The sequence below is a fragment of the Rhineura floridana genome, chromosome 4 (assembly GCF_030035675.1).
Source record: "Rhineura floridana isolate rRhiFlo1 chromosome 4, rRhiFlo1.hap2, whole genome shotgun sequence".
NCBI lineage: Eukaryota > Metazoa > Chordata > Lepidosauria > Squamata > Rhineuridae > Rhineura > Rhineura floridana.
In genome coordinates this window covers 211645136-211672804 of record NC_084483.1, presented here as the reverse complement: position 1 = coordinate 211672804, position 27669 = coordinate 211645136, and the positions used below count along the sequence as shown (strand labels likewise).

Below are 27669 nucleotides of genomic sequence, written 5' to 3'. Positions count from 1 at the left end.
GCCGGCTTAACCCAGGTTCTAAAACCTTGGAGAATAAATGGATTTTGGTCGCAAATCCAGGTCTCTTGTATACAAATAATATCAAAGGATTGAATAAAATTTGTAAAATCTGGGTCCCTGGCTTTGTTGTTCCAGCCGGCAATGTTCCATGAGAGGCATGTTATGTCCGAATGTCTGACAGAAGAATGATTTGGGCAATGAAGAAAAGGGGACTTTCCCCCTTGACTGATAGGGGGTGGGACAGGCGGAAGGGGGAACTGACGAGGAAGAATAAGGTTTGGATGATTATCTCATTTATCTAGCACTGGCGCAGCTGTGATTTCACGAGTATCTGGTACTGTTATAGCATCCTTCGAAAGACATGAAACACATAGGGCTTTTTCGATAAGTTGAGCAGGAGATGCATCTACAAGGAAGTCATTGTTGATGTCAACTTCATACAATTGTAATCCTCTTTTTGTTGTGGAACTTCCGATATTAATATTCCACTGGAATTTCTCACTAGGATTAGATGGAGAACCAAGTTCTTTTGGATATAGAAACCGCGCTTTGTCCCATGAATCTCCCACCATGATTGGATTTAGAGATATAGATGAATTAAGGACTGGAGGAGGATTCCTTAGGCCTGGGAACGAGGTGTTTGGCAGAAAATTTCCAATTAATCCGTGTTCTGAAGACTCCTTGAAATAATCAGCCTCTATTGCAGTATCCTTAAGGTGTTTAATCAGTCTATTGAACTTGTTGATGAGAATTTGACGTTCTATATCGGGAAGTTGTGTGTAAAGTTGTGTAAGCTGATTTTCCTCCGGTTCTAGCTCTTTCAGTCTACTTAGCATCAGTGAGGCTTCTGGAACTGTGCCAGCAAGAGGTGTTGAAGCCGCCTGGGATGGATGGATAGAGTGATAAAGATTAGCATCTGTAGCTATATCCTCTATAGAGAGGTTGCTATGATATTTCCCAGATGTGACAAGAGCAGATTTCACAGCAAGAGGATCAGGAAAAGCCATGTTAATAAAATACCTTTGTAGAGTAAAATTGTATTTCCTTAAGAGATAGTCTTTTACTTGAAAGATTTGTGTGGCATAATGCTGTGAATGAAAGGTCAGTATAAGTAGGAACTTATAGGGATTGATGGATATGTTCTTCATCGACTTAATATAGTTAGTTCTGGTACCATATTGCAATGCTCTGCCAAAATGTTTGTCCAAATAAGGAATACTTGGAAAATGAAATTTAGATCCTTGGGGTGAACTATTGTAAGTAATAACTAATTTAGTAGATTGAAGAACCAGGTTCCAGGGGGAAGAATGAAGTTTGGAGCTAGCCAAGAGCATGTCAGTTCTGGAATCTGTTTGTGTTGACGATGACATCAGAGATATTGAAGCAGTATCATCATCTTTGGAAGTATCAATATTGGAGCTTTCGCTTTTTGTGTCAGGATTTATAATTGCTTGCTTAGAAGTATGCTTAGATCTCTTGCCTTTCCCCTTATGCTTTGCAAGTTTGGATCTTGTTTGGGAGTCCAACACCTTAAATAGCGGTGTAAAATTAAAATTCTTGGATTTTTTTGGTTGAAAGTTCTTAATATTTTTGGATTTTTTGGTCTTTTTAATTTGTTTGACATCAGGGAGGAGTAAAGAAGTTCTCTTTGTGGCGTTGTCTTTTCTTTTGGTAACAACATTAGACAACATATCAGATGTTAGTGCCTCATCGTTCTTCGTTAACTTGGGTCCCATGGCACACACCAACGTAGTGAGTAGTTTATTCGTTTCTGCTATATAAATTTTTACCAGATTTACTTCTTCAAGCAAAGCTTGATATCTTTGTAAATGGAGAACTTCCAAGGCAGAATTAGTTTCTATTAGTTTTTTAACACCAGGTGGTGCTAGTTGTTCCTCTAATGTTTGATAAGAGTCAATTGTTATCATGTCTTGGTATGTTTCTTCGTTTGTTTCATTTATGTTCGAGTTAAATCCTGCATCAATTAATTCCTCTGCAAGAGATTTAGTTATTTGGTTAGATAAAATCCCAGTTGCGTAAAGCCCCCTATCGAGAGACCACTCATGTGTAGGTTTCCGTGTCTGTTGTAGCTGTTGTGAATAAATAGGCTGTTCTAGAGGTCTGCAATTCAAAGAGAAGAAATCAGTAACTTTTGTCTGTACTCCTTCCATGAGAAAGTCAGTTTATTGCAGACCTTCGGCCCAGTTAAAAGTCAGTGTGACTCCAGCTGTTATCTCAACCATCGTTTAGCATGTAATTTATGCTTCCCATAAACAATTTGTAAGTGGGCTTTTTCCACAGCAAAACCGAGAAACAACAGGTCAACTAGTTTCAACAGACTCCCAGCTCTTTCGGTTGGATGTTAGTACATGACTTATGGCCTTGCTCACTATCTTTAGAGGTTGCTAAAAATAACTAAAAGAGTTTAAAAAAGGTCAATCACGGAGCTAAAAGAAAACACAGCTTACCGGATATTGAGTTACCGCATTGGTCCATAGGAGGGAAGGGCTGCCAGGAAGATTGGCACAAGGCAGGAGGCTGTCTCTCTCTCTCTCCTTCCCTTCCCCTCCTTCCGGCAAGCCAGGCCTTCCCTCTTCTGCAGTCCTGCTGCTCCCCTGAGACCGATGGTCCTGCTCTGCCTTTTGCCCTAAGGGGATAACCCGGCTCCCCTCCCCTCCCCATCCAACCCCACACTCTCTCTACACCTTTATTCAAGTTCACATTATACTGTACACCAGTGGTTTCCAACCTCTATGGGTACAGGACCCCTTTTATAAGCTCAAAAACTTTCATGACCCCCCCTCCCCTCTAATTATAATTTTAGCCTCTGTTAATTGAAAAAATGCTGTGTGGCAAAATCACATCTCCAACTATCCCTTTCCATAAAAGGCTCCCTGTAGACAGGGAGGTGTTGCTTTCTTTTCTTAATGCAGAAGTTCATCAAATTGGTATCCCACTCCCACACACAAACATAACCTGAAGATGTACAGTCCTGTGTCCCAACACCAGTGGGTTACACTGTTGGACTAAGATCCAGGTTCAAATCCCCACCCAGCCATGAAGCCCACTGGGTGACCGTGGACCAAACACAGTCTCTCAGCCTGACCTATCTCACAGGGTTGGTGTAAGGATAAAATGTAAAGGGGGCGGGGGGAACCACGTGTACCACCTTGAGCAACTTGGAGGAAAGGTGGAATATAATTGCAATGATAACTAATTAAATACATTTCAGCTGCAGTATGTGGACCAGCTAACCTGTGAGCTTTTTATTATAATAATAATAATTATAATTATTATTATTATTATAAAAGAAGCAGTGTGGTAGAGGTGGGGATGCTAGATTGTGAAGACAAAAGGGTGGATAGATTGAGTAGGGGGGTTAGTGCTTTTACACCTTGGGATGAAAATCAGAACTGATGACTTGGTTATCGTGCACTTGGGGAATGAGAGTGGAGCAGGAGACAGATCAGCGCACGCCCACATACAAACACACCTGCTGCTCCTCCAAGCATCTGTAGGCATGCACGCATGTGGACAGGTGGGAGGGGGGATGCTCTGAACTGCTGCAGCATCTTGGAGAGAGAGGTGGGGGTGGAGTGTAGGTGGAAGAAAGGAGGGATCCTGGCATGCACACTTAGCCTCAGAAGTGGGGGGCGAGCAAGTCCTGAGCTTCCACACTGCTAGGCCAAAGGCGAGATCTGGGCAGCCTCGCAAATAACAATAATTTTTAAAAGGAGGTGGCAGTGAATCAGGAGCCAAGAAAGGCAGGCAGGCTGGCTGCCAGGAAGGAAGGGGGAAACAGCCTTCCTTTGCAGCCTTGCTTCTTTTGCTTCACAAAAAGCCCTCTTCTCTCATTCTGAGTAAGGGTGTTGGTAGCAGTGGCAGTGCGAGGAGACAGGAGTCAGTGATAGTAATCCCCTCTTCTTCCTGGTAGCTCCATCCTCAGCCTCCTTTGGCATCTGCCACGTGTTTTATAGGCAGATGCCTGCCCTTAGTGTGCCTGAAAGATGCTCTGGCACTTCAGGAAATGGCCTCCCCTCTCATTTGGAGCAAGGGGGAGGTGTCGTCTGCAGAGGCAGTGGGGAGCAGACAGCATCCAGAGAATGAAGACTTTTAAAAATAATAATAAAGAATTCATTTCTTTACTGTTCATGGCCCCCTCAGGATTACTTCATGGCCCCTGTGGGGGTTATGGCCCCCAGGTTGGGAACCACTGCTGTATACTATAGCCAGCATGGATTTTTCACATTCCACAATGTCAAACTGAAAATACCCCCATGCCATTCTGCTGCTTCCTATAAGCTCATTTCAAAACAAAACCTTACAAAACTTATAGTCCTGATCTCAGAAACACTTGCTTAACAACTCTCTAAGTTTTCATGGTGATACACACAGCACTCAGAGAGAATCCAGAGTTCAAAGTGTAAAACAAGAGAAAAATAATTCAGACCCCTGTTGGATTTTTTTTCTGTCTGTGGTCTCATAATTTGTTGAAATTAATTAAAAATCAGCCATGTTCACAATAGGGTTGCCAGGTCAGAAGCATCCCAAAGCCTGAGATTTCAGGGGTGGGCCCTAGTGATGTCACGGGGGCAGGTTGTAGTGATGTCATGGGGATGGGCCCTAGTGATGTCATTAAGCATGATACATTGGAGCATACAATTCAAACAAAAACATTTCTCTGATTGGAAATTAAGATAGAAATCTTAGCTAAAAGCTAGAGCCTGGGTAGGGAACATTTAATCTAGCCTACTTAATTCTGGCAAGAAGGATTTAAGTGCCCTCAGGCCAGCCCAGTCACCAGAAGGCCATTGTAGGAAGAAAGGAGCCTAGTGTTGTGGAGATGTTAGACAGGAGCACTCAGAAGTAAAGATGGATGTCCCTGAAGGCTACAATTCTAAACACACTTACTAAGCCCCATAGAATTCAATAGGGCTTACTAAGGACTTACTAAGCCCCATAGAACTCAATAGGCCTGACACCAGGTGCAGGCCCTCACAGCCAATTCCAAGACAAAGTGGTTTCCTGGTGACAGAGATGGAAGTTCTGTAGACCACAGGAACTCCTCCTGCCTGTCCCTGCAGCCTATGCTGGTGTTGCACCAAGTATCCAGGTGGGCAAAGCTGGGTCAGATCAACTTCTCCCAGCTCACCCACCCAGGTTTCGGTAATGCACACCAAATCAGCACCTTCATCCATGATCAAATTATGGATGAGAGTGGTCTTATTGTGTACTGAACTGGCGTTAAACAACAACACACACAAGCCAGTGGGCACAGCATATAAGCAACAAGGAACCCATCCATGGGAGGAGTGGCAGCAAGGAACGAGATGCAGATAGCCTTGCCCTCGTCTTCTATGGTAATTCACCACCTCCCCATGGCTATACTTCCCTCTACCCATGATCACCAAAATTGGGGTGGCATCACCCATGTCCCTCCTTACTAAGTCTCCTCCTAAACACCTGATATGGACCCAACTAGAGCCCACCAACAAAACCTACTTGAGCCAATTATCCCAATAGGCCTCTGTGAGAATTAGGAAGTCAGACCCACTCAATGTTTTTCACACAGTGTACATCTACTCCCCCTCTCTCTCACGCCCAGGGAGGGCCACCCTTCTGCCAGTTACAGACTCTCACTCTGAAGGCATCCGGCAACTTTCTCCTATCATTCAGTTCACTCCACAAGCTCTCACCCTGCACAGGAATTACACATGAGCCATACGCCCTCCTCACTACCAATCTCCTCCATATTGGTTAGGAAAAAAAGGAAGAAGGAAATAGAAGTGGGTATTACTGACCTTGTCCCATACTCTGAACATCTTCTGCAGTTTAAAGTTTAAAAAATGCCTGGCTGATTTTTAATTAATTAAAGAAATTTAACATTGAAGTCTATTATTACATTGGGCATGTTCAGTAAGAATCAAAAGCCAGACTCACAGCTGTTTGGCTTGGCTAATCAGGAGGCCACACCCACGCACTTTAGACAGTCATGGCTTCCCCCAAAGAAACCTGGGAAGTGTAGTTCGTGAAGGGTGATGGCAGATGCTAGGAGATGCCCTATTCCCTTCATAGAGCTACAGTGTCCAGAAGAGGGGCTGACTGTTGAACCACTCTGGCCACTGGAACTGTGTCAGGGGAATAGGAATCTCTGAATGACTCTCAGCACCCTTCACAAACTACACTTCCCAGGATTCTTTGGGGGAAGCCAAGACTGTCTAAAGTGAAATAAAGGTCTAGCATGGGTGTGGCCAGTGATAGCTTTGTTTTAAATTTGGGTGGGAGACTACATGTACCTGTTGTAGAATAAAAAGGTGGGGGAAACCCTGAAAAACAATGATACTGTTCACAATGTTTTCCTTTTGGAAAGGAAAGGGGCTTCCCCTCTGCACAGTGCCTACCCACCCAGTCTCCTCCCTTCCTTCCTTCCTACCCCTACCCTTCCCCCCTTCCCCAGGTCAATTTCACCTATCCTAAACATGATTGTACAGGAGTAAATCCCCCTGAACTCCAAAAGCATGCAAATTATCAAACCTGTCCTCCCCTCCTCCTCCCTCCTATCCCCTCCCTTTTGCCCCTTTCCTCCCCCTTCCTTTGCCCCCTCCCCATTCCCTTCCAAACCCCTCCCTTCCTCCTTTCCTCTCCTGTCCCCTCCCCCTCTTCCTCCTCCATGGTCAGTTTTACCCAGTGGTGTGCTGGTAAATGTTTAACAACAGGCTCTCCAGAAAAAAAATGTATGCATATATATACGTACATAAGTTTATTATAAATTTTACTGATATAAAGGATGTGTAGCACACAATTTACAAATAGCACAACACAAAACCCTTTTATTTTACGGACTACTCAGCGCTCTTCCTGCAATGCTGGATTTTTATATGCAGGGGTATCTTTCTGCTTTCCTGTCCCAGAGTAGCTAGCATTCAGCTGCGGGACCAGACCCCGCTCTAGCTGATCATGCAGGAGGAGGGGAAGATCAGCTGGAGTGCATTACAGCTGATCTCCTCCTTCTCTGGCACAATCAGCGGGTTAGGTTCCAGACCCCCGCGCTACAGCTGATCCACTTTTCGGTGGTTTTCGCTGTTCACCGGGGGTCTGGAACCTAACCTGCGTATGAGTGGGGTCCTACTGTAATTCATTCATTCATTCATTCACCTACACTTATATACTGCCTTTTTGCCATGGCACCCAAGGCAGTTTACAATTTTAAGATACTAAACAAGTAAGTAGAATAAAATATAGAGCAACAGAGACTTCTCAGGCCAACTGATGGTCTCTTCAGCAGCTGATGGCACAAACTGCCTGGGCTGGGCTTCCTTGCTTCTGCCTTCCCTCAGCACACGCAGGTCTTAAACAGCCACAGGGAGGATGAAGGAGGGGCTGGGCCAACAGTTCTCTCAGGCCACTGATGGAGCTGGTGGTATGTGCTCCCTGACCAGGGCATTCTTGATTCATACAGAAGCATGGTGTTTTGAACAGAAGAGACTTAATGATCTCTAAATCTGGAGTTCTCTTTCAAATATATAGCCGCCAACTGAAGAGAAAGACCTTTCTTGATAGAGTTGCCACATTCATGATCACCTGCTATTTGTGCCAGTTTATCATGAAGTTTATATAAGCTACTCATTAGAGTTGTTTCATTTGCGTTTATATTAAGCTTCCCAGTGAACAGATTTTTATTGTCAACTCCTACATCCTCAGTTATTTGTTTCTCGTGGCATTCTTCTTTGAAACTTAATTCTTTCTTCTCCTTTTTCAATTAATTTTTATTCAGATTTTCAAAAACAAAACAAAAGAAAAAGAAAAAAAACACAAATCAATAACTAATACAATAAAAAAAATAAAAATAAAAATATTGACTTCCGATTTGTCGTAGTTCAGCTATAAATCTATAATATATAACAAGCCTGTCTCTTAATAGATTATAAAATCACCTTCCTCCAGCGGTTATCTTAATTGGTTTCAAATCTCATTAACATCATATCATTTCATTCTTCCACAAAAAGTCAAAGAGAAGTTTCCAATCTTTGAGATATATGTCCATCAATTTTTTTTCTAAATAAACATGTCAATTAATCCAACTCATCAAGTCTACTAAGTCCAGTAATTTCAAATCGCTCTTCTTCCATTATCCATATTGGTTCCATCTTCCATCTTCCATCTTTACGCACCCAATAATCTTGCTGTCATAGTCATATAATAAAAGTCTGATAGGAATTTCCTTTATCACAGATATTTTCTTGCCATCAATTCCGAACGTATCACTGAAGTATTGTTGCAAAGCCGCATCTCTGTTCCTCTTTTTTACATGATACACTAGCACATCTCTTGAAGATTTTTCCATTAACACAAAACAGGGATTAATTCTGTTAACTTTCTCCATTTCAAGTTCCATCAAATCCTTCCAGTCCAGGAATTTTTTTGAACCGATAATATCTTTATCTCCAATCTCTTCAATTCCTTCAGGGACAGCACTGATTTCCAAACCATAATATTTGTCTCCAGGATCCATCACAACCAGGAAATCCAAATCTTTTTCCATGTCCATATTTAATCCAATCTCCATAGTTTGAACCTTGCCTTTAATTTCTCTTTCATCCTTTTTCGGTTTTCCAAATCTATCTTTATTCTCCTTCCTCATAGAATCCTGAATTTCTTTCAGCTCCTGTCTCATTTCATCAAATTCAATTCTCCACGCTTGTCTATTATTTCTCAATTCTTGTTTTATTGACTTAATCCCATTCATTATTTTCTGAAACATGTCTAAAGATAAAGTCCCTTCTTGTACATCCATGATTTTCTTAATTGTCATTCTTAAAGCCAAAGGAACTAAACTCCTTCAATTTTCAATGTCCCAAGCAAAGAGCAGTTTATTTCTTTATCCAGTTATAAAGGAGTTAATCTTTCAAACCAACTGGCGTCACACTCTAGACAGCCCTTATCTCTTATATGCCCAGAAGTGCAAAAACAGCTTTAGTTCACAGCGTCCTAATGACTAGTAGCAATGAGAATGAGCAGATTTGTCAAAAAAAGAAAAGAAAAGAAAAAGTAGATCAGAAAAAATAGTCCCAGACATATATTACACAAAAGTCTTATAAATCAAAAAGATTTTTCTTTTCTCTTCCAATCAGAAACCCCTCATCCGTTGTAATCTTTACAATGCCATTTTCCATGTCAGCTTTTTGCAATAGGAAAAAGATAGGCTATTTTTATTTTCCTCCCCCTTAGTTCCGTGAGTAAAAAAGAAGGAAAGTTTTGGCTCACCCAGGTTTTCTTAATTGCTGATCCTTTGACAAATCTCTTTAGCTGTATAGATAAGAAAGTGATAAGCATAGACAGGAGGATGCTTGCCTGTTAGTCCGTTTTTTTAAAAAAGGGAAAAAAAGGGTCACTTATTCAGCTGAGCTGGCTATAAATCCTCGCTCTGTCCGAGCTGCTGGAAGACCTTCTTTCACAGACGATTCTGACAAATTCCAGTCTCCCACAACCACAACAAAGTTGTGTGGGAAATCTCACATTTCTTCCTTATCCGGAAGAAATTATCCCCAGTCAAAAAGACCCTTCTGACTGGATTTAAGGCTGAAAAAGTTTCATCCAAGACGGGAGCCCGTCTCAGAGCTGCACAGGCGGAGGGATCCTCCTGGGAAGTTCGCGAAACTTAATTCTTTCTTCTATGTAAATCTCCATTTCCTTACATTTTGTTGTTGCATAGTTAATGGCCTCCACAAATAAATAAATGAATAGGAACTGCCTGGCACATCACTATTCCTACTGGCAGCAGCTTCAGGACAGAAAAAAGGAAGTATTTCTTCACACACGGTGTAATTCATTTGTGGAACTCATTGCCACAAGATGTAGTGACGGCCAGTAGCTTAGAAGGCTAAGGCTCTAAAAGGGGAACAATGCAAATTTGCTAATGGCTACTAGTTATGCTAACTATATGGAACCTCCAGCTCTTAGCAGTTTTGCTTCTGAATACCCGTTGCTGTGGGAGCCACAACAAAAGAAGGCTATGCCTGCATGCCCGGCCGTGGGCTTCCCAAAAACATCCAGCTGGCCACTGCTGTGGGGAAACAAGATACTAGACTAGATGGAACTTGGGTTTGGTTGCTCTGGGTTCTTCTTAAGCACACACCATACATTTAAACCACATCTCCCCCAGGAATCCTGTGAACTGTAGTTCTGTGAGGAATAAAGTACAGTTCCCAGGATTATTGGAGGATGCTTTAAATGTATGGTGTGTAAGCAACCTAGGAAACACTTAGGTATGAACGGATGCCAGTCTGGGAACAGCTATTGCTCTGGAGGAAAACACATCCTGACCAGATTTTGGGGATGGGGGGAGATATACAGAGGCAGTCCTGTTTTTGCAAACTCAGTCTTTTGCCACCCACCCCCATCTTTTTAATTCATTCCCTCGGGCCGGCCATCTACCTAGCTTAGAGAGCAGGGTGGACATGCACCAGACGAAGAAGAGGATCACGCAGATTAAGCCGAGCTGCTGCAAGAGCATCTCCTGCCTCTTGCGAAGTTTCCTCAGCTTGAAGAGAGGAGGCTTCAGGGGACGCTCGGCGGCACTTCCAGCCCCATCGCGATCCAGGGCTTGTTGGGCAGGCTCTAGAGGTCCTGCGGTGAAGAGGAGGCAGCCTCGTTCCCTCCGTGTTTTTGCCAGGAGGCTCACTTCGAAGGGATCCCTGTGGAGGGCTTTATCCTCACGGCCAAGGGCGAGACACGCATCAAAAGGGAACCAGCAGCCCTCAAAGTCACAGGAGAGGAAAGAAGGAGAACACACACACACACACACATGGGTAGATGGGCAAAGGGGAGCTGGTGGGGCACCAATGAGCAACCGAGGTAGCCACCTTTGCAGAGGTGGCAATTCGCAGTGCCTCTATCTCTGCTCAGGTGCCCATCGCACCCAATCAGCTCGAGGAAGATTCCCCTCTGCAGGCCTGGCGCCGGAGGCAAAGGGGGGGGGAAAGCCCGGAAAGAAATCAACACCAGTGATGGCGAAGCAGCTGCAATAGCAGCATCCAGGAGCTTTCCTCCACACACGAGGGGAGGAGAGGGAAGGGGGGAGAGACTGGTCGGATGCTCTCCGTCTCCGGCCCCAGGGAGAAGCCAAGTTGCTTCAGCTCAGAGAAAAGCTCCTCATCAGTGAGCTGCGCATTGGCCACCACCATTTTCCTCCCTTCAATTTCCAATAATGGCTGTGTTTAACAACCGGCTCGCAAAATTCCTCAAAATGTAACAATCAGCTCTTGTGAGCCGGTACAAGCTGGCTCCAGCACACCACTGGTTTTACCTATTCTAAGCATGATTGCACGGGAGTAAATCCCACTGAACTCAGTAAGCATGCAAATGATCAGAGCTGCCTTTCCCCTCCCCCTCTCCTTCCCCTTCTTCCTCCCCTCCCCTCTTCCTCCTTCCCTGCACACCTCAGCCCTCCCTCTCTTCTGCTTCTTCTCCTCCCCTCCCCATCTCCCCTGTGGTCAGTTTCACCTATCCTAAGAATGATTGCAGGGCAGTAAATCCCATTGAACTCAATAAGCATGCAAATGATCAATCCATTCTCAGCAAAGAATTCTCAGCAAGGGGTTTTTTGCCTATTAGTGAATATTAGACCCTCCGTGGCGCAGAGTGGTAAGCAGTGGTAACGCAGCCAAAGCTCTGCTCACGGCCAGAGTTAGATTCCAACAGAAGGAGGAAGTCGAATCTCCGGTAAAAGGGGTCGAGGTCCACTCAGCCTTCCATCCATCCGTGGTCGGTAAAATGAGTACCCGGCATATGCTGGGGGGTAAAGAAAGGCCGGGGAACTGGCAATCCCACCCCATATATACGGTCTGCCTAGTAAATGTCGCAAGACGTCACCCTAAGAGTTGGAAACGACTCGCACTATAAGTGCGGGGACACCTTTACCTTTAGTGAATATTTACTGACTCCTTCATGCACCAGTAAATTATTTCCTGCTCACAATGTAGTCACATGCTGGCCACAGTCCATAATTCTGACAATCTTTATCATAGGGCTCCGGCCCAGATGTATTCCAGCAAATCACCAGGCATACAATGGAGAAAGGGTATCAACAGAGTCTGTTTGGATTACACACAACTGCTTAAATCCAGAGCAGCTCCTCCAACTTCAGCCAGCTCAATTTTAAAGAGCAGCATGTCCAAAATTTAGTTTATCTGTTTGACGTTAGACAAAGCAGTTGGTTCCCCTAATGCAGGAACGGAGAACCTCTGGGGGCCTCCATCTGTTTTTGGACTCCAACTCGCAGCATGGCCAAAGGTCAGGAATGATGGGCACTGAGGTCCACCAATACTGGGAGGACCACAAGTTCCCCACCTCTAGTCAAATGAATAGGTAGGCTGTTGTAAAGCTGCCTGCGAGGTAGTATTTATGTTAATAATATTTGTGGCATAACCTCTGCCAGAGTTAATACTGCTAAGACTCAGTATTTATTTTCCTTTTGGAGTGCTTTTTTTAATGTTTCCCAGCTTAGCTCTTAAATCAGCTTACTTCAGAATTAAAATATTGTGTGAACCTGTTGCTGAGCTCTGCCAGCTGAGGGGTTCAGGATGCAGCGGAGGGGCCTTTCCGCAGGTGTGTAGGAGCCTTCACTGGTAGAGGGGCTCCACTATCATGCTCCACCAGCAGAGCAACAGAATGTGGCTCATTCTGCAGATGGGGCCAGTCACACTACATCCACAGCCTCTTCAGTGCACAGCCACAGCCACAATGAGGGTGCAAACTGATAGTGGAGCAGGTACATATAAGCTAATTAACAAAAGAAATTCAATGCCTTCATTTGTGGGTCAAATTCTGTGCTATCTAGGTTGAAACTGTTTGTTGTCTCTTTAAGGGGAATGATTTGGGTGTAACACATAGAGAGGCCTAAAGGGATATATATTTTATGTAACCCCCATTGACTATTAGGAGAAGTGAAAGCAACTAGTTTTCCCGCCCTTTTCCTCTATTATTTTCCCTTCCTTTTCCTCACAGTTTGTAGAAGCAGAGTTTAGTTTTGTCGTAAACCAGGTTTGTCAATTAATAAATATAATCAGAGTTAAAGAAGTCAAGCTTCCAAGAACCATTATTCCTGTTAAGAAGACCTTAGCTGTTGCAACAATCTATGAATGTTTCTTGTGAATGGTTCCCTACCCATTACAGGTGTTAATGCAATCATCTTGGCAACCATCACCATTACCAATTACTGTAATGTGTACTGTGCCTATGTATTAAAGCTCTAATTCACACTGACTGTAATTTTTGCATCTCATTGCCATTCAGCTCTCATAGAATCATAGAACAGTACAGTTGGAAGGGGCCTATAAGGCCATCCAGTCCAACCCCCTGCTCAATGCAGGAATCCAAGTTAAAGCACACCCGACAGGTGCCTGTCCAGCTGCCTCCTGAAGGCCTCCAGTGTTGGAGATCCCACCACCTCCCGAGGTCATGGGTTCCATTGTTGTACCGCTCTAATGGTTAGGAAATTTTTCTGATGCTCAGCTGAAATCTGGCTTCCTGTAACTTGAGCCCATTATTCTGTGTCCTGCACTCTGGGACGACCGAGAAGAGATCCTGGCCCTCCTCTGTGTGGCAACCTTTCATGTACTTGAAGAGCGCTATCATATCTCCCCTCAGTCTTCTCTTCTCCAGGCTAAACATGCCCAGTTCTTTCAGTCTCTCCTCATAGGGCTTTGTTTCCAGTCCCCTGATCATCCTAGTTGCCCTCCTCTCAACCTGTTCCAGTTTGTCTGCTTCCTTCTTAAAGTGGGGTATCCAGAACTAGATGCAGTACTCAAGATGAAGCCTAAGCAGTGCCAAATAGATGACTGCAAAATGTGTGACACGCCAGCTATGTGTGTTCATTATCTTTTGGTCGTCCAAATGACGTCTCGTGCTGTTACACATTGTCGCAGGTTAAATCCGCTCCTTGTAATACCGGCAAAAATGCGATTTGCTGTTTAAAATCGGGAATCATCCACTGTGCCTTCAGGAGTAAGGATGCAATACTGTGGACTTTACAGCTGATGGGCGGTTCTTGGGCGTTTCCCCTTGCCCCTTCTCCTCATTCCAGCCAATCACATATCTGCACTTTTGCGCATGTGCAAGAATAAGCGAGGGAAAAATGAACCAATCATCGCAATGGTGGGGTGTTGGGGGGGAGTCTGCAACTACTGCGCAGATGCATTTTATTTTTTGCCAGGCTGCAAACTGGGCAGCCGCTCTGGGTGAGATCTGCAATGCACAGCAAGCTAGAAAGGGGGGGGGGATCGGTTTCAGCCTGCCTCCGGAAAGCCTTGTCAATTTCATTCTACTTGCTGGGGTTTTTGCTTCAAATCAGAAAAGCATACATTTGTTTAAGTGTAATATCGCAAATACAAACAAGAAAAGGGCTTCTGGTCGGGAAAGCTTTGTCAATTTCATTGTCCATTTCATTCTCCATGGGAAGGCAGGCTTGAAACAACCAGCAGCCTTTCCTTCAGAGGCAAGAACTCCTTTACAGCCATATTGTGCTTGGTTGCAAAGGGGGAGAGGAGCATATGTAATTTTTTGGCTGACCAATTGGTTGATAGGGGGAGGTTTTAGAGGCGGAGCTTGGAAAAAGCGAAAAGAATGTAGGGGTCTTACCGCTGCGGGTGCGGGTGCAAAAAAGTGTTTTTTTTAATTGGGAAAGAGCGAACTAAAAGGCAAAGTGAGGACTATCAGATGACAAACCGAATATGGAAACCGTGAATTATCCCGCTCCGTTTGGATAAGCCCTGTACTTCTGTTAATGTCCTGCCCAAGGTTGAGAGACTCAGACTCAACAGCGGTGTTTTCTCTTTTTATTAAAGTAACAGACAGATGCAATGCAGAGCACCTCATGAAACTACTCTTTCTGGGGACTTAGTTTCTCTCTAGCGCTAGCTAAGCATGACTTCGCAACTACAGACGTTGACTTGGCAACTGGGTTTCTCCCCCGTCTGCTTTAGCAGGTTGGCAGCACGTGCTTAAACAGAGGCTCCTCCTTAGTTGACTCTGTTGAATTTCCCACTTCGAGTGTCTCCAAGAGTGGGGCAAAGGTGGAGCTTCGGCCAGTCTTTCATCTTCCCCCTCCAATGAGGCGGGGCTGCTATCAGTTCAGGCATGGGGGGCGGAGGTGTTCCCAGCTGGGAAGCGTCTGACAAGCCTGGCTAAGCTCCCACATGGGGGTCTGAAGTTGCGGGGACTGTGGAGTCACCCTCTAAATCCATTCCACTGTCAGTCCCCTCCAGAAGTGATTCATCCCAGTCCACGTCCTATCCTCTGTCTTGCCCCCGCCCGTCCACTCTCAGCCGGTGGGGGTCATGACAGTTAATACACCCTAAAATACCATTTGCCTTTTTTACATCACACTGTTGGCTCATATTCAGCTTGTGATCAACAACAATCCCAAGATCCCTCTCACATGTCATATTGCTGGGCCAAGTATCCCCCATCTTATAATTCTGCACTTGGTTTCTTTTTCCTAGGTGTAGAACTTTGTACTTATCCCTGTTAAATTTCATTCTGTTGTTTTCAGCCCAATGCTCCAGCCTATCAAGATCTCTTTGAATTTTGTTTCTGTCTTCCATGGTATTAGCTATCCCTGACAATTTTGTATCATCTGGATATTGGATAAACATGCTCTGTACCTTCTCATCCAAGTCATTAATAAAAATGTTGAAGAGCACTGGGCCTAGGACCGAGCCCTGTGGGACCCCATTTGTTATCTCCCCACACACAATTTGATAAGCACTCTTTGAGTACAATTCTGGAACCAACTGCAGATCCACTTGATAGCTGTTCCATCCAGTCCACATTTAACTAGTTTGTTAATCAGAACATCATAGGGCACTTTGTCAAAAGCCTTGCTGAAGTCGAGATATATTATGTCCACAGCATTTCCAGTCTACCAAGGAGGTTACCCAATCAAAAAATGAGACAAGATTAGTCTGGCAGGATTTGTTCTTGACAAATTCATGTTGGCTTCTAGTAATCACTGCATTGCTTTCAAGGTGCTTACAGACTGACTGCTTTATAATCTGCTCCAGAATTTTCCCAGGGATTAATGTCCATCTGACTGGTCTGTAGTTCCCAGGTTCCTCCTTTTTGCTCTTTTTGAAGATTGGGACAACATTAGCCCTCCTCCAGTCATCCAGCACTTCACCAGTCCTCCACAATTTTGCAAAGGTAATAGTGGTTCTGAGAGTTTTTCAGCCAGTTCCTTCACTACTGTAAGATGCAATTCATCAGGCCCTGGAGATATGACCTCATTCAAATATTCCTTAACCATCTGTCTACAATCTCAAGCTGCAATCCTGCCTTCAACTTGTACTTGGATTCCTGCACTGAGCAGGGGGTTGGATTTGATGGCTTTATAGGCCCCTTCCAACTCTACTATTCTATGATTCACAATTGTCAGGAGGGTCTATGACTGAGCCAAAGTAGGAATTGAACACTTCTGCCTTCTCTTTGTCATCTGTTATCTTTTTACCATTCTCACTGAGTAGCTGTACCACCATTTCCTTTCTCTGTCTTTTACTATGGACATACCTGAAGAAAGGTTTTTTTGTTGCTTTTGGCATCCCTTGCTAACCTCACCTTATTCTCAGCTTTCGCCTTCATGACACCATCCCTGCAATTCCGTACTACCTGTCTGGCCTTCCTTCCACTTCCTATATGGGTCCTTTTTTGTTTTCACCTTACAAGCTCGCTACACACATCTGATGAAGTGGTCTTGACTCTACAAAAGCTTATCCTTTAATAGATAACTTTTGATAGTACCACAAGACTCTTTGTCATTGAACCCGTGAGCTTCAGCATGCCTATAGCTGTATAGAACAGGGATTGTGGCTGCAGAATAGTTCAAAGCCAGTAACACCACACTCTGTGGCCCCACTAGGCTGGTCCCCATCAAGATGGAGCAGTGGGCCTGATTAGCATAAGGTACCTTCTGATGTTCCTCAGGGCATGCTGTTGTGATCGTGCCCTCCCCCCAATCCTGTTCCAGGGCCCCCACTTTTTACTGCCCACCTGGGAGTTCACAAGGCGGATGGTGGTCTTGGTGCCCACGTCATGCTCGTAGCCTGTGGTTGGGGCTCCATTGAAACGAAGGACGGCGTCGTGTGAGTCTAAAGGGAGGAGGAAAATGAGGGCCTGAGGGAGGGAAACCAGACAGACCTCAACTTAACCTGGCCCCCTCTTAATCATGCAACCTCTTCCTGGGAGCGTGAGGAGAAATAAGCCAAGCTGTGCCTGGGCTGGTCTCCTCTCTTGCTTTCTCTCCCCTGCTAGCTCAGCAGGCCAACCCTGGACCAACAGCTTAGGGACAAGGCGGTTGGAGGAGAAACAGGGAAGGGCCCTCATAGCTCCATGGCAGGAGAGCACTAGGCTTGCAGGCAGAAGGTTCCTGGTTCAGTCCCCGCTGGCATTTCCAGGTAGGGCTGGGAACGTTCCCCTATCTGAAACCCTGGAAAGCTGCTACCAGTCAGAGCAGACACTACTGAGGTAGACGGACCAGCTGTCGATGCAGCACAGCACCTTCCTGTGTTCCTACAGTGGGATGGGTCTTGCTTCATAGAATTGACTGACCAGCCCTAGAGCTCAGCTAGAAACAATGAGTGGGCTCTCCCCACATATGCAGTAAGGTAGACAGGACTCTTTGCATACTGAGTCCACCCTGGAACCTCTTCTTGGTGCCAACACCTGGCCCTGGAGCAGGCACATCGCCATTAAAGAAGAGCTGCTCTGAGCAGCTGGGCAGTTTTTGCACATCTAGGCAAGGCTGGCCTTTTGGGTGGATGAGCAGGATGGCTGCCTGGGATGCTGAGCTGAGCTGAAGCGGAGTCCCGTGGCTATGCTTTTTGAAAGTACTCTGCAGTGAGCTAGGATGACAAAAACAAGAGTCATTAACTTCTTCTAGTTGTTTGGGTACTAACTACAAAAACTATCTTCCTTCAATTAGCTTTAAAGTATGTTTCTTTTTCAATTGATGTCATTTGCACTAGGTTAAAAAGTAGAACACAGCTTTGAGTCAATGCTACATAGCAGTTAGCACTTCAAACACTATAAGCACTATATAGATAATAATAAAATAAAGCTGTTAGAGGTCAGCTGGATACCTTTCCTATTTATAACTTTTATTGATTATTTTTAAAGATAAAAATAATAGATTTTCTAAAATAAGGAATGCTTACCAAAAGATAGGTCCTGCTACAAAACAAAAAATATTAAAAATAAAACCTGTGATAGTTCTGCTGTGTCGTGTAGTGCTCAGAATGCAGCTCTTCGACCTTTGGCTTGTGCAACCTGTAGCACAATGGCTCAGCTACCAAGGTTTTGAGCACTGTTGTTCTTAATGGTTAGGCAGTCACCCCAGGGGAAAGTGTAGGAGTGGTGTGAGGCCAGGCCTGAAGAGAGCACTCCTGAATGAGTGAGGAAGAGGCTCGCAGCAGGCCCTACCCAGAAGATTTTCTACACTGAGCCCCAGGAAGCAGAAAGCAGCTCTGCCAGAAGGGGGTCCGAATTTGGAGGAGGTACTCAGGAGAAGTACACCCCAATTCCTATTCCCTCTCCCTTCCCCAAACACTCACCAATCTCTTGGCCTAGTCCTGACCCCAGCATAGAGCCGGCTGAGCTCACAACGGCACACTTCCCCAAGGGGCCCAGGTCCTCAGCCAGGCTCCTCCGGGGCAACACTCCCCTCCACTCAGGGGCTGCAAAGGGACCCTCATCACCCAAGAGGGTGGTCACCTCCACACGACTTCTGAGCTGGCACAACAGATCCATCCCAGTTGAGCGTGGGTTCCCTTGAGGCTGCCCGGCACCCGGGGGCACCCGATACTTGTTCATGGCTTGGTAGTTCCGGAAGACACGCTGGAGGCGGGAGCCCAGGACCCGGGAGGAGAGCTTCTTCTGCCACTCTGGCCAGGGCAGAGGCTGGGCAGGGAGGCTGGAATGGAAAGCCATTCGGCGTTGCCGACTCCCAACAAGCACCTCCACAAGACGATGCCAGAAGCTCAGAATGTGGAAGAGGAAGGAGCCCCACGACGGAGTCTGCGATGCAGGGCCAATGACCTGGCTGGCAGGCCCAGCAGCAAGGCGCTGCTGTGGAGTCCTGTTTCCCCCGGAGGGAGTCTGGATGCTCTTGAAGACGGTCGCCATGGAGGCGGAGGGCCCTCCTGGTCCATGATGGCCCAAACGCAGCACAAGCCCAGACTGCAGGCAGAGCAAGCAGACCATGGCCAGGCAAAGCACAGCAAACGCCAGCCAGACGCAGCCCCTTCTCCACCGCCAGGGAGGTTGCAGGCGGCACCAGGGATCCACAGGCCTGTGGGGAGAGAGGCACAGCATGTTGGCCGTGGCTCAGGGGCAGCGCATCTGCCTTGCATGCAGGAAGCCCCAGGCTCAGCCCCCAATGGCATCTCCAAATGGGGCTGGGCGAGACCCCTGCCTGAAACCCTCAAGAGCTGCTTCATCCACACTGAGCTGGATGAACCAAGGGGTCCGAGTGATTCTGCATGAGGCAGCTTTGTATATCCCTAAGTTGAGCCAGTTGGATGTCGCCACAATCCTTCTGCCCCAGGTTCAGCTACTGGCCATTTCTGCCACATGGTTGACATGACAAAGGGCTTGTCAGAACAGAAAGATTGCCTGGCGGAGCAGACCCAGGCAGGCCAGCATCCATCCAACACCCTCCTTCCCCACATCTGGCACTCAGTAGTGTCTTGCCTCTATTGATCTTCTGGGTTTGCAGACTGTTTTAAACGGCCACCAGCTGGTAGCTGTCACTGTTTCTTGTGGCAATGAATTCCACAAGTACATACTGTGTGAAGGAGCACTTTGTTTTCTTTGGCATGAATCACGGAGTGACAAGAGTTCTAGTGACAGAAACTTCTCTCTATTCACTTTCTCCAAATCTTGCATTGTTTTGTTTGTTTATTAAATTTATATCCCACCCTTCCCCCCAGAAGGCGCCCAGGTTTTATACACCTCCTTCTGTCCCCTCTTTAAAACATCTTTGTTTCTAAACTAAAAAGCCCCCAGCACTGTCCTGTGTTCTGGTTGCGGCAGCTCTGTGATCATTTTGGTTGCCCTTTTCTGCACCTTTCCAGCTCTACAGTATCCTTCTTGAGGAGCAGTGATCAGAACAGGCCACCCTCTCTCAGTTCCGGAGAGGCACCTTCTTAGCTGATTTTATTTTATTTATTTATTGTATTTATATACCGCCCCATAGCCGAAGCTCTCTGGGCGGTTTACAGCAATGGTTCTCATGCAAAGACTTGCAGTAAGCATTCATCTCTGCAGAATGCTGGGGGGGGAGGGGGGAGAGAGGCTTCCACGGCTTCCCATTTATAAAATGGAAACCTGAAGTCCCTGGCATGCCTGCCGTAGGTGAAGAAGACGTGTATGTGTGGACAGATATACACGGATCGATAGATGGGCAGCAGGGCAAGCCTCAGTATGGCTTCTGCAAAAGGGCAATTCGGCCTCAGCAGCTTCTGTGGGACTTATTATATAGCTTTTTCAGTGTCGACAACAATGTGGGGCATTCGATGGCCCTAGAAGCCCCTTCCAACTCTACTGTTCTACGACGACACCCTTGGCCTTCCGACGCGCTTTTGAGCCAGCAGCGGCCAAGAGGCCAGGATGGTAACTGACCGAACACGAATCGGGCTAGGAGTCAGGCGAGGGGTCGCCCCACGCGCCCTGCACTGGGGCTGGCCCTTGCCCAACTTGTTCGCAAGTGGTCGGGGCCGAGAGCGGCAAAGGGGGGGGTGTCCATCACTCGCTTGCGCTCGCTGCAGCGGAGGGAGCAGGCGCTTAGGCCGCCGGCTCGCCCCTCTGCGGCTCCCTCCGCTCTGCGCCCAGAACAGGGTGCGGGGGACCGAGGAAGGGGGCGGCCTAACCTTCCACACAGGCTCCTTAGAGGAGGACCAGAGAGAGGCAGCGCGGCCGCTGCTCCCGGCCTGGAGGGGGTTTGGGGTCGGATCAGGGCCTCCGGCGTGGGCTGGACGGGGAGGCACCGCCTCTGCAGACCGCGAAGAGTCGCCACCACGCCCGGGCGCCTCTCCTGCTCCCGTCTCCAGCTGAGGGACCTCCAGCCGAGAGACACGCAGCAGCAGCAACAGCCGCGCCAACAACAAGCCGCAGCTGCCGCCACTTGGGAGGGGAGGGGGCGCGGGATATCGCCCGCAGACAAGTAGCGGGGGCTGCCCTTTCGGTCGCCCTCCCGCCCGAGGAGCAGAGGAGCCCCACCCCGCCCGCCGGGTCCAGTAGGAGGGGGCACTATAAGGTGGTTTTCCCTCGGGTGGGGGCTCCGGGCCGGAGGGAGCGGCCCCCGGCTTCCCGCGGGGCTGCCACTCTCCAGGAGCGACCTGGCCTGCGGGCACGTTGAAACGACGGGCCCCTTCGCCGCTCACCTTCTTTGCAGCCGCATCGCCTCGGCCGCTCCGGACGGCAGCCGCAAAGCAGCCCGGGCAGACCGGCCACGTGGGTCACCAGAGGCCGGCCAGCCGGGCCCCCCGGGAGTCAGCGGTTGTCTGCCCGCTCGGCTGGTGCCGGGGCTAGAAGGCGCTCGCCCCGAGGCGCCGCCCGCCGCCAATGCCGGGATGTCCGTGCTGGGCATGTGCGCAGCTGCCCTTCCTCGTGAGGGGACACGGCGGGGAGGCAAGCTTTGGCCCGCGAGAAGGTCAGATTTCTGAAGGGGGAAGAAGCGTCCCTTCCTCGTCAACTCCCCCCAGGCTGTGATTGCGGCGCAGCTCACTTTCCGGGAAGCGGCCTTAGGATCCCAGCCCGCTTCCAGCTGATGAGAATGCGGGGGGCTGTCGCTTGTCCCCCGCCCGCTCAAGCCAGGCCTGCCAGGCGCCTAACAGGTGAGGGGGGGCAGCTCAGAGGGTGAGCGCCTGCCTTGAGCGCAGGAAGCACCGGGACCACTCCCCGGGGCGGGTGGGGAGAGACTCTGCCTGAAATCCTGGAGGGCCGTGGCTGCCACTCGGCGTAGGTAGTTCCAGAGCTTGGAAGTAATTCATTACAAGTGACGAATTACTTGTAATTCAATACTTTTTTGTGTAATGAGTGGGTAAATCCTTTACATTTTGATTGCAATAGAACTAGGAGTAATTTTACTACTTTTGTGGAGTAATTGTAACGTTTCCAGCATTACTTTTCGGCATTACTTGGGGGGAGCGGGGGAAGTCTTCTGCTCCTCTGATTAGTGGATGAAAATCATGTGCCTGAAACTGGGCTTCAGTGCAGCATCACTCTTTCCTCACGCTCTGTGGATGGGGAGGAGGCGACTAGGGAGGAGGCGGAGAGTGAGACTGGGCGGAGTGGAGAAAACGATTATTTAAAAAAACAGATAGTGGTAGTGAAGAATGGAGTGGAGGAGAAAAGGAGCTGGAGGTCAAGAACATGGATAAAGGAGGAGGAGGAGGCAGCAGCAGAATGGAGATAAAAGAACTGTGGAAGTGAAAGATGACAATGTGTGCGATGTGAGAATACTGTGTTTGCACTTGGCATACAAAGTGGCCCCCATCACCCTCTCTGGCTACTGTGCTGCATTTGCAGTATTTTAACTGTTTTGCATCTCAGGGGAAAATGTTTGCTTGAGTGTCCCTTAGTTGGTGGCAGGGCAGGGTCTGGGAGGTGGTTAAGTGAGAGAGATTATTATTGCTGGCTGAGTGGAGGGTGGGGTTGCCCTTGGTTTGACATGCAAAACTCTGAGTAGTGGCCTCAGCCTCCCTCCCCACCACCCTTACCAGCGGAGACCACCATTGCTATCTTATGAATAAAAATAATTATTCTACTACCTCTATATGTGTTTATTTTTAATGTTTTAGGCTACTTAGATGCGCAGAAGGCCAGCACCTTGTAGGCGTTTTTTAAGTAACTGAAATGTAATTGTAGTGATTACTTTTGAGGAAAAGTAAAGTAATCAGTTACTTTCAGAGCAATTGTAACGGTAATTACTACTTTTTTGGGCCATGTAACTGTAATTCATTACTTTTTAAAAGTAATCTTCCAAGCTCTGGGTAGTTCTGAGCTGGACAGGCCAGCGGTCCGATGCAACATAAAACAGCTCCCTAACATTCTTGACAAGAGGCTGATCCGGATGCTCGCACCTCGCACCTCCATGCTGGGTCGAAGCGAGGCCGGGCAGGCGCCCGCGTCCTCCTCCCCGATGGAGGGAACTCAGCTCCACGCTGCCAGGCCTCTGCTGGTCGCCTCCCCGCTGTCTGGTGGCCATTCGCTCTCGGTCTGCGCCTGTAGCGTGCAGTGACAGCCCTTGCAGTGGCGGGCCGCAGCAGCTGCTCTCCAAAATAGAAGCAGTCCAAGGCTGGAAATGTGGGGGGGGATCGTTCCTTCAGCCACGTAACAGAACCGGGGCCAAAAGGGGGGGCTGCTGGTGCCCCTCTAGCTGGCTGTAGTATAGAGGCAAATTCAGAAGTGCAAGGTACCTTCATGATAATCATACCATGCCCCCAGGAATCACCCTCTACTCAGCAATTGCAGAATTAGAGAACCAGAATAAAACTGCTGTCTGCACCTCCTTTATGGAATCAATCCATCTCGTTTGGCCTTCCTTTTTCTACTTCCTTCAGGTTTTCCCAGCATTATGGTCTTTTCTACTGAATCATGTCTTCTCATGGGTCCAAAGTATGATAACCTGTTTTCACCATTTTCTGGTTTAATTTGTTCTAACACCCAATTATTTGTCTTTTTTGCAGTCCATGGTATGTGCAAAGCTCTCCTCCAACACCGCATTTCAAATGAGTTTATTTTTCTCTTATCCTTTTATTTGTCCTCTGTTATCATTTTGCCATCCTCATTGAGTAGCTATGCTACCATTTCTTTTCTCTGTCTTTTACTTCAGGTACGTCCGTAGTAAAAGACAGAGAAAAGAAACGGTGGCACAGCTACTCAACAAGGAAGGCAAAAAGATAACAGATGACAAAGAAAAGGCAGAAGTGCTCAATTCCTACTTTGGCTCAGTCTTCTCCCAAAAAAGGGTCTATGACCCAGGAAACATGAAGTAGAAGGGGCAGGATTGGAGCTTGAGACTGATAGCAAACGGTCAAGGAATACCTAATCACTTTGAACGAGTTCAAATCGGCAGGGCCCGATAAACTGCATCCTAGAGTATTGAACAAACTGGCTGAAGAACTCTCAGAACCGGTCTATTATCTTTGCAAAATTGTGGAGGACTGTGAAGTGCCGGATGACTGGAGGAGAGCTAATGTCCCCATCTTCAAAAAGGAGGAACCGGGGAACTACAGACCAGTCAGCCTAACATCAATCCCTGGAAAAACTCTGGAGCAGATTATAAAGCAGACAGTCTGTAAGCACCTTGAAAACAATGCAATGATTGCTAGGAGCCAGCATGGATTTATGAAGAACAAATCCTGCAGAACAAAACTAATCTTATCTCATGTTTTGATTGGGTAACCTCCCTTGTAGACTGTGGGAATGCTGTGGACATCATATATCTCGACTTCAACAAAGCTTTTGACAAAGCGCCCCATGATATTCTGATTAGCAAGCTAGCTAAATGTGGGCTGGATGGAACAACTATCAGGTGGATCCAGTTGGCTCCAGAATCGTACTCAAAGAGTGCTTATCAATCGTTCCTTCTCAAACTGGGTGGAAGTAACAAGTGGTGTAGCACAGGGCTCGGTCCTGGGCCCCATGCTCTTCAACATTTTTATTAATGAGTTGGATGAGGAGGTACAGAGCATGCTTATCAAATGTGCAAATGATACAAAATTGAGGGGCACACCTAATACTGTGGAAGACAAACAAAATTCAAAGGGACCTTGATAGGCTGGAGAAAAGGTCCTTAAATGCAAAGATGTATCACTGAACACTAAAGTCAGGATCATTCAGACCATGATATTCCCAATCTCTGTGTATGGATGTGAAAGTTGGACAGTGAAAAAAGTGGATAAGAGAAAAATCAACTCATTGGAAATGTGGTGTTGCAGGAGAACTTTGCGCATACCATGGACCGTGAAAAAGACAAATAATTGGGTGTCAGAACAAATTAAACCAGAACTATCACTAGAAGCTAAAATGATAAATCTGAGGTTATTATACTTTGGACATATTATTCACTAGAAAAGACAACAATGCTGGGAAAAACAGTAGAAAAAGAGGAAGTCCAAACGAGATGGAATGATTATATAAAGGAAGCTGCAGATCTGAACTTACAAGATCTGAACAGGGTGATTTATAACAGATGCTATTGGAGGTCGCTGATTCATAGGGTCAAAAGTGACTTGAAGGCACATAACATCACCAACTCAAAACACCATCAAGTGTGTATGTAAAGTTAGGAAGTTTTACCTCAACGTCCATCACATCAAACTGCATCTGCTCTTTGGAAGAGGGTGCAATGCCATCAGCCTTCAAGGAGGCAGTGATAAAGCCCATCTTGAAAAAGTCCTCCTTGGATCCCCAAGAGTTGAATAACTTCCGCCCTGTCTCCAATTTACCATTCTTGGGCAAGGTGATGGAGCGAGTGGTGGCCAAACAGTTACAGACACACTTGGATGAAGCAGATTACTTAGATCCATTCCAATCGGGCTTCAGGACTGGATATGGAACTGAAACAGCCTTGGTCGCTCTGGTGGATATGAGGGCGTTGGATAGGGGAGAATATACCTTCCTCGTCCTCCTAGATCTCTCAGCGGCTTTCAATACCGTTGACCACAGTATCTTGTTGAATCGCCTGGAGGGATTGGGAATGGGGGGCACTGTTTTACAGTGGTTCCATTCCTATCTCTCAGGCAGGTACCAACGGGTGGCATTGGGGGATAAGGTTTCAGACCCTTGGCCTCTTAATTGTGGAGTACCACAGGGTTCTATCCTTTCCCCCATGCTATTTAATATCTATGTGAAACTGTGATGCGTCCTTCCCTGGCTCTCCCTGTCAGGTTCCTACCTGCGCGTGGCTACTGCCTGTCTCTAGGCACCACCAGGGACTCCACCAGTCCGGACCGCTCTCTCTTATGATTTGTCTCCCCGCTCTAGCACAGATCTCAACAGATCCCCCTGCTAGGCAACCACCAGTAACGTCCCAATACTAGTATTCCCAGAGACTCTGAATACTGGTATTGTTACTCTCTTCACCGCTGCCACCATTTGTTACAGTTCCCCTTCAGTCTTGGTCATTACCTTACCCTCCCTTCTGGTCTGTGAAACTCCAGCCATGGATCAGGCCTTTGGTAAACCAAATTAAGTATTCATTAAAGATAACAAAGCTAACAAGATTGACAAGATTTCTTCTTAAGGCACATAAGCATATGGTTTTACTCAATACTAATCCGAACTCCACCTCCCTCCTTCTTCACGTTCTCCTGGCAAACAACTCTCTCAAACCCCACCAAGCAATCCACTCTTCTCCCCCCCCCCCCCGATTCCACTCTCACTCTTCCTTTTATACATTCAGCCATTTTAAACACTCAGCCAATCATCTCGCATTCTACTGCCCATTCACTCCCCCTCTTTCACTCCACTTACCATGTATCTTCTAAAACAACAACACTTACCATATATACATTAATATAGGAACATCACATTTCCCCCCCCTTAAACAACAGCAGAGTATTATTCCTGTTCCAGGATTTATACGTCGCGTTAACAAATAAAAGTCTCTATGGGGAAAATGTCTTTCTTTGTTCCTCTGTCTGGTCACGTCACTGCAGTCCCAGCCACTTGCCTGGAAAGTCCATCGGCCAGTACATTGTCCTTGCCTTTTATGAACTGGAAGTCCACTTGATAGTCCTGTAGGGCCCAGGACCACCTCTGCAGCATAGTGTTATGGTTTTTCATAGTCTGCAACCATAACAAGGCCCGATGATCCGTAGTCACTGTGAATCTTCGTCCCCACACGTATGGGCGCAACTTGTTCAGTCCCCACACGACCGCTAGGCACTCCTTCTGGACCGACGAATAGTTTTTCTCCCTCGGCATCAGCTTGCGACTCAGGTACGCCGCTGGATGTCTGGTGCCTTTTCTCTCCTGCAGCAAGACGACTCCCAGCACCAGGTCCGACGCATCTGTAGCCACGATGAATGGTTTCTCGTAGTCTGGTGCTATTAATATGGGTCCTTGGCACAAGGCTTGCTTCAGTAGATCAAAAGCCTTCTGACATTCATCCGTCCATACCACACGCTCAGAACACTTCTTCTTTGATAATTCATGCAAGGGGGTTGCTATTTCCCCAAAATTTCTCACAAACTTCCTATAAAATCCAGCCACACCCAGAAATGCCCTTACTTGTTTTTTGGTTAAGGGGATCGGCCACGCTTGTATTGCCTCCACCTTGCTCCATAAGGGGGTGATTTTCCCACTCCCCACCTTATGTCCTAAATAGATTACTTCCTTTAGTCCAAACTGGCATTTCTTAGCTTTTATTGTGAGGCCTGCTTTTCTTAAGGCCTCCAATACTGTTGTCAGGTGTTGGACATGCTCAGGCACCAACTTGCTAAAAATGGCCCCGTCATCGATATAGGCCACTGCAAAATCTGACATGCCTCGCAACACAGTATTGATTAGCCTCTGAAATGAGCTTGGTGAGTTCCTTAGTCCCATGGGTAAGGTCACAAACTCATATAACCCATCTGGTGTACTGAAGGCAGTTTTGGCTCTGGATTGCTC

General features: G+C 46.9%; 1 protein-coding gene across 3 annotated transcripts in view; it reads right to left on the bottom strand.

The window, feature by feature from the left end:
- The window catches only part of LOC133384085 (beta-galactoside alpha-2,6-sialyltransferase 1-like), a 32503-nt gene extending 10507 nt beyond the window's left edge, over window positions 1-21996 (bottom strand). For 2 of the 3 annotated variants that reach the window (XR_009762458.1, XM_061626007.1), the window contains exons 1-3: window positions 21432-21996; window positions 18603-19339; window positions 17044-17141 (exon numbers count right to left, since the gene is read on the bottom strand). Coding sequence is in view for 2 of the 3 variants with exons in the window: in XM_061626007.1 (XP_061481991.1) it covers window positions 17044-17141; window positions 18603-19339; window positions 21432-21637 (1041 nt within the window). In the remaining variant the exon portion in view is untranslated. The remainder of the gene's footprint in view (window positions 1-17043; window positions 17142-18602; window positions 19340-21431) is intronic. The other variant, XM_061626008.1, reaches the window with a different exon arrangement.
- Window positions 21997-27669: the final 5673 nt, after the last annotated feature.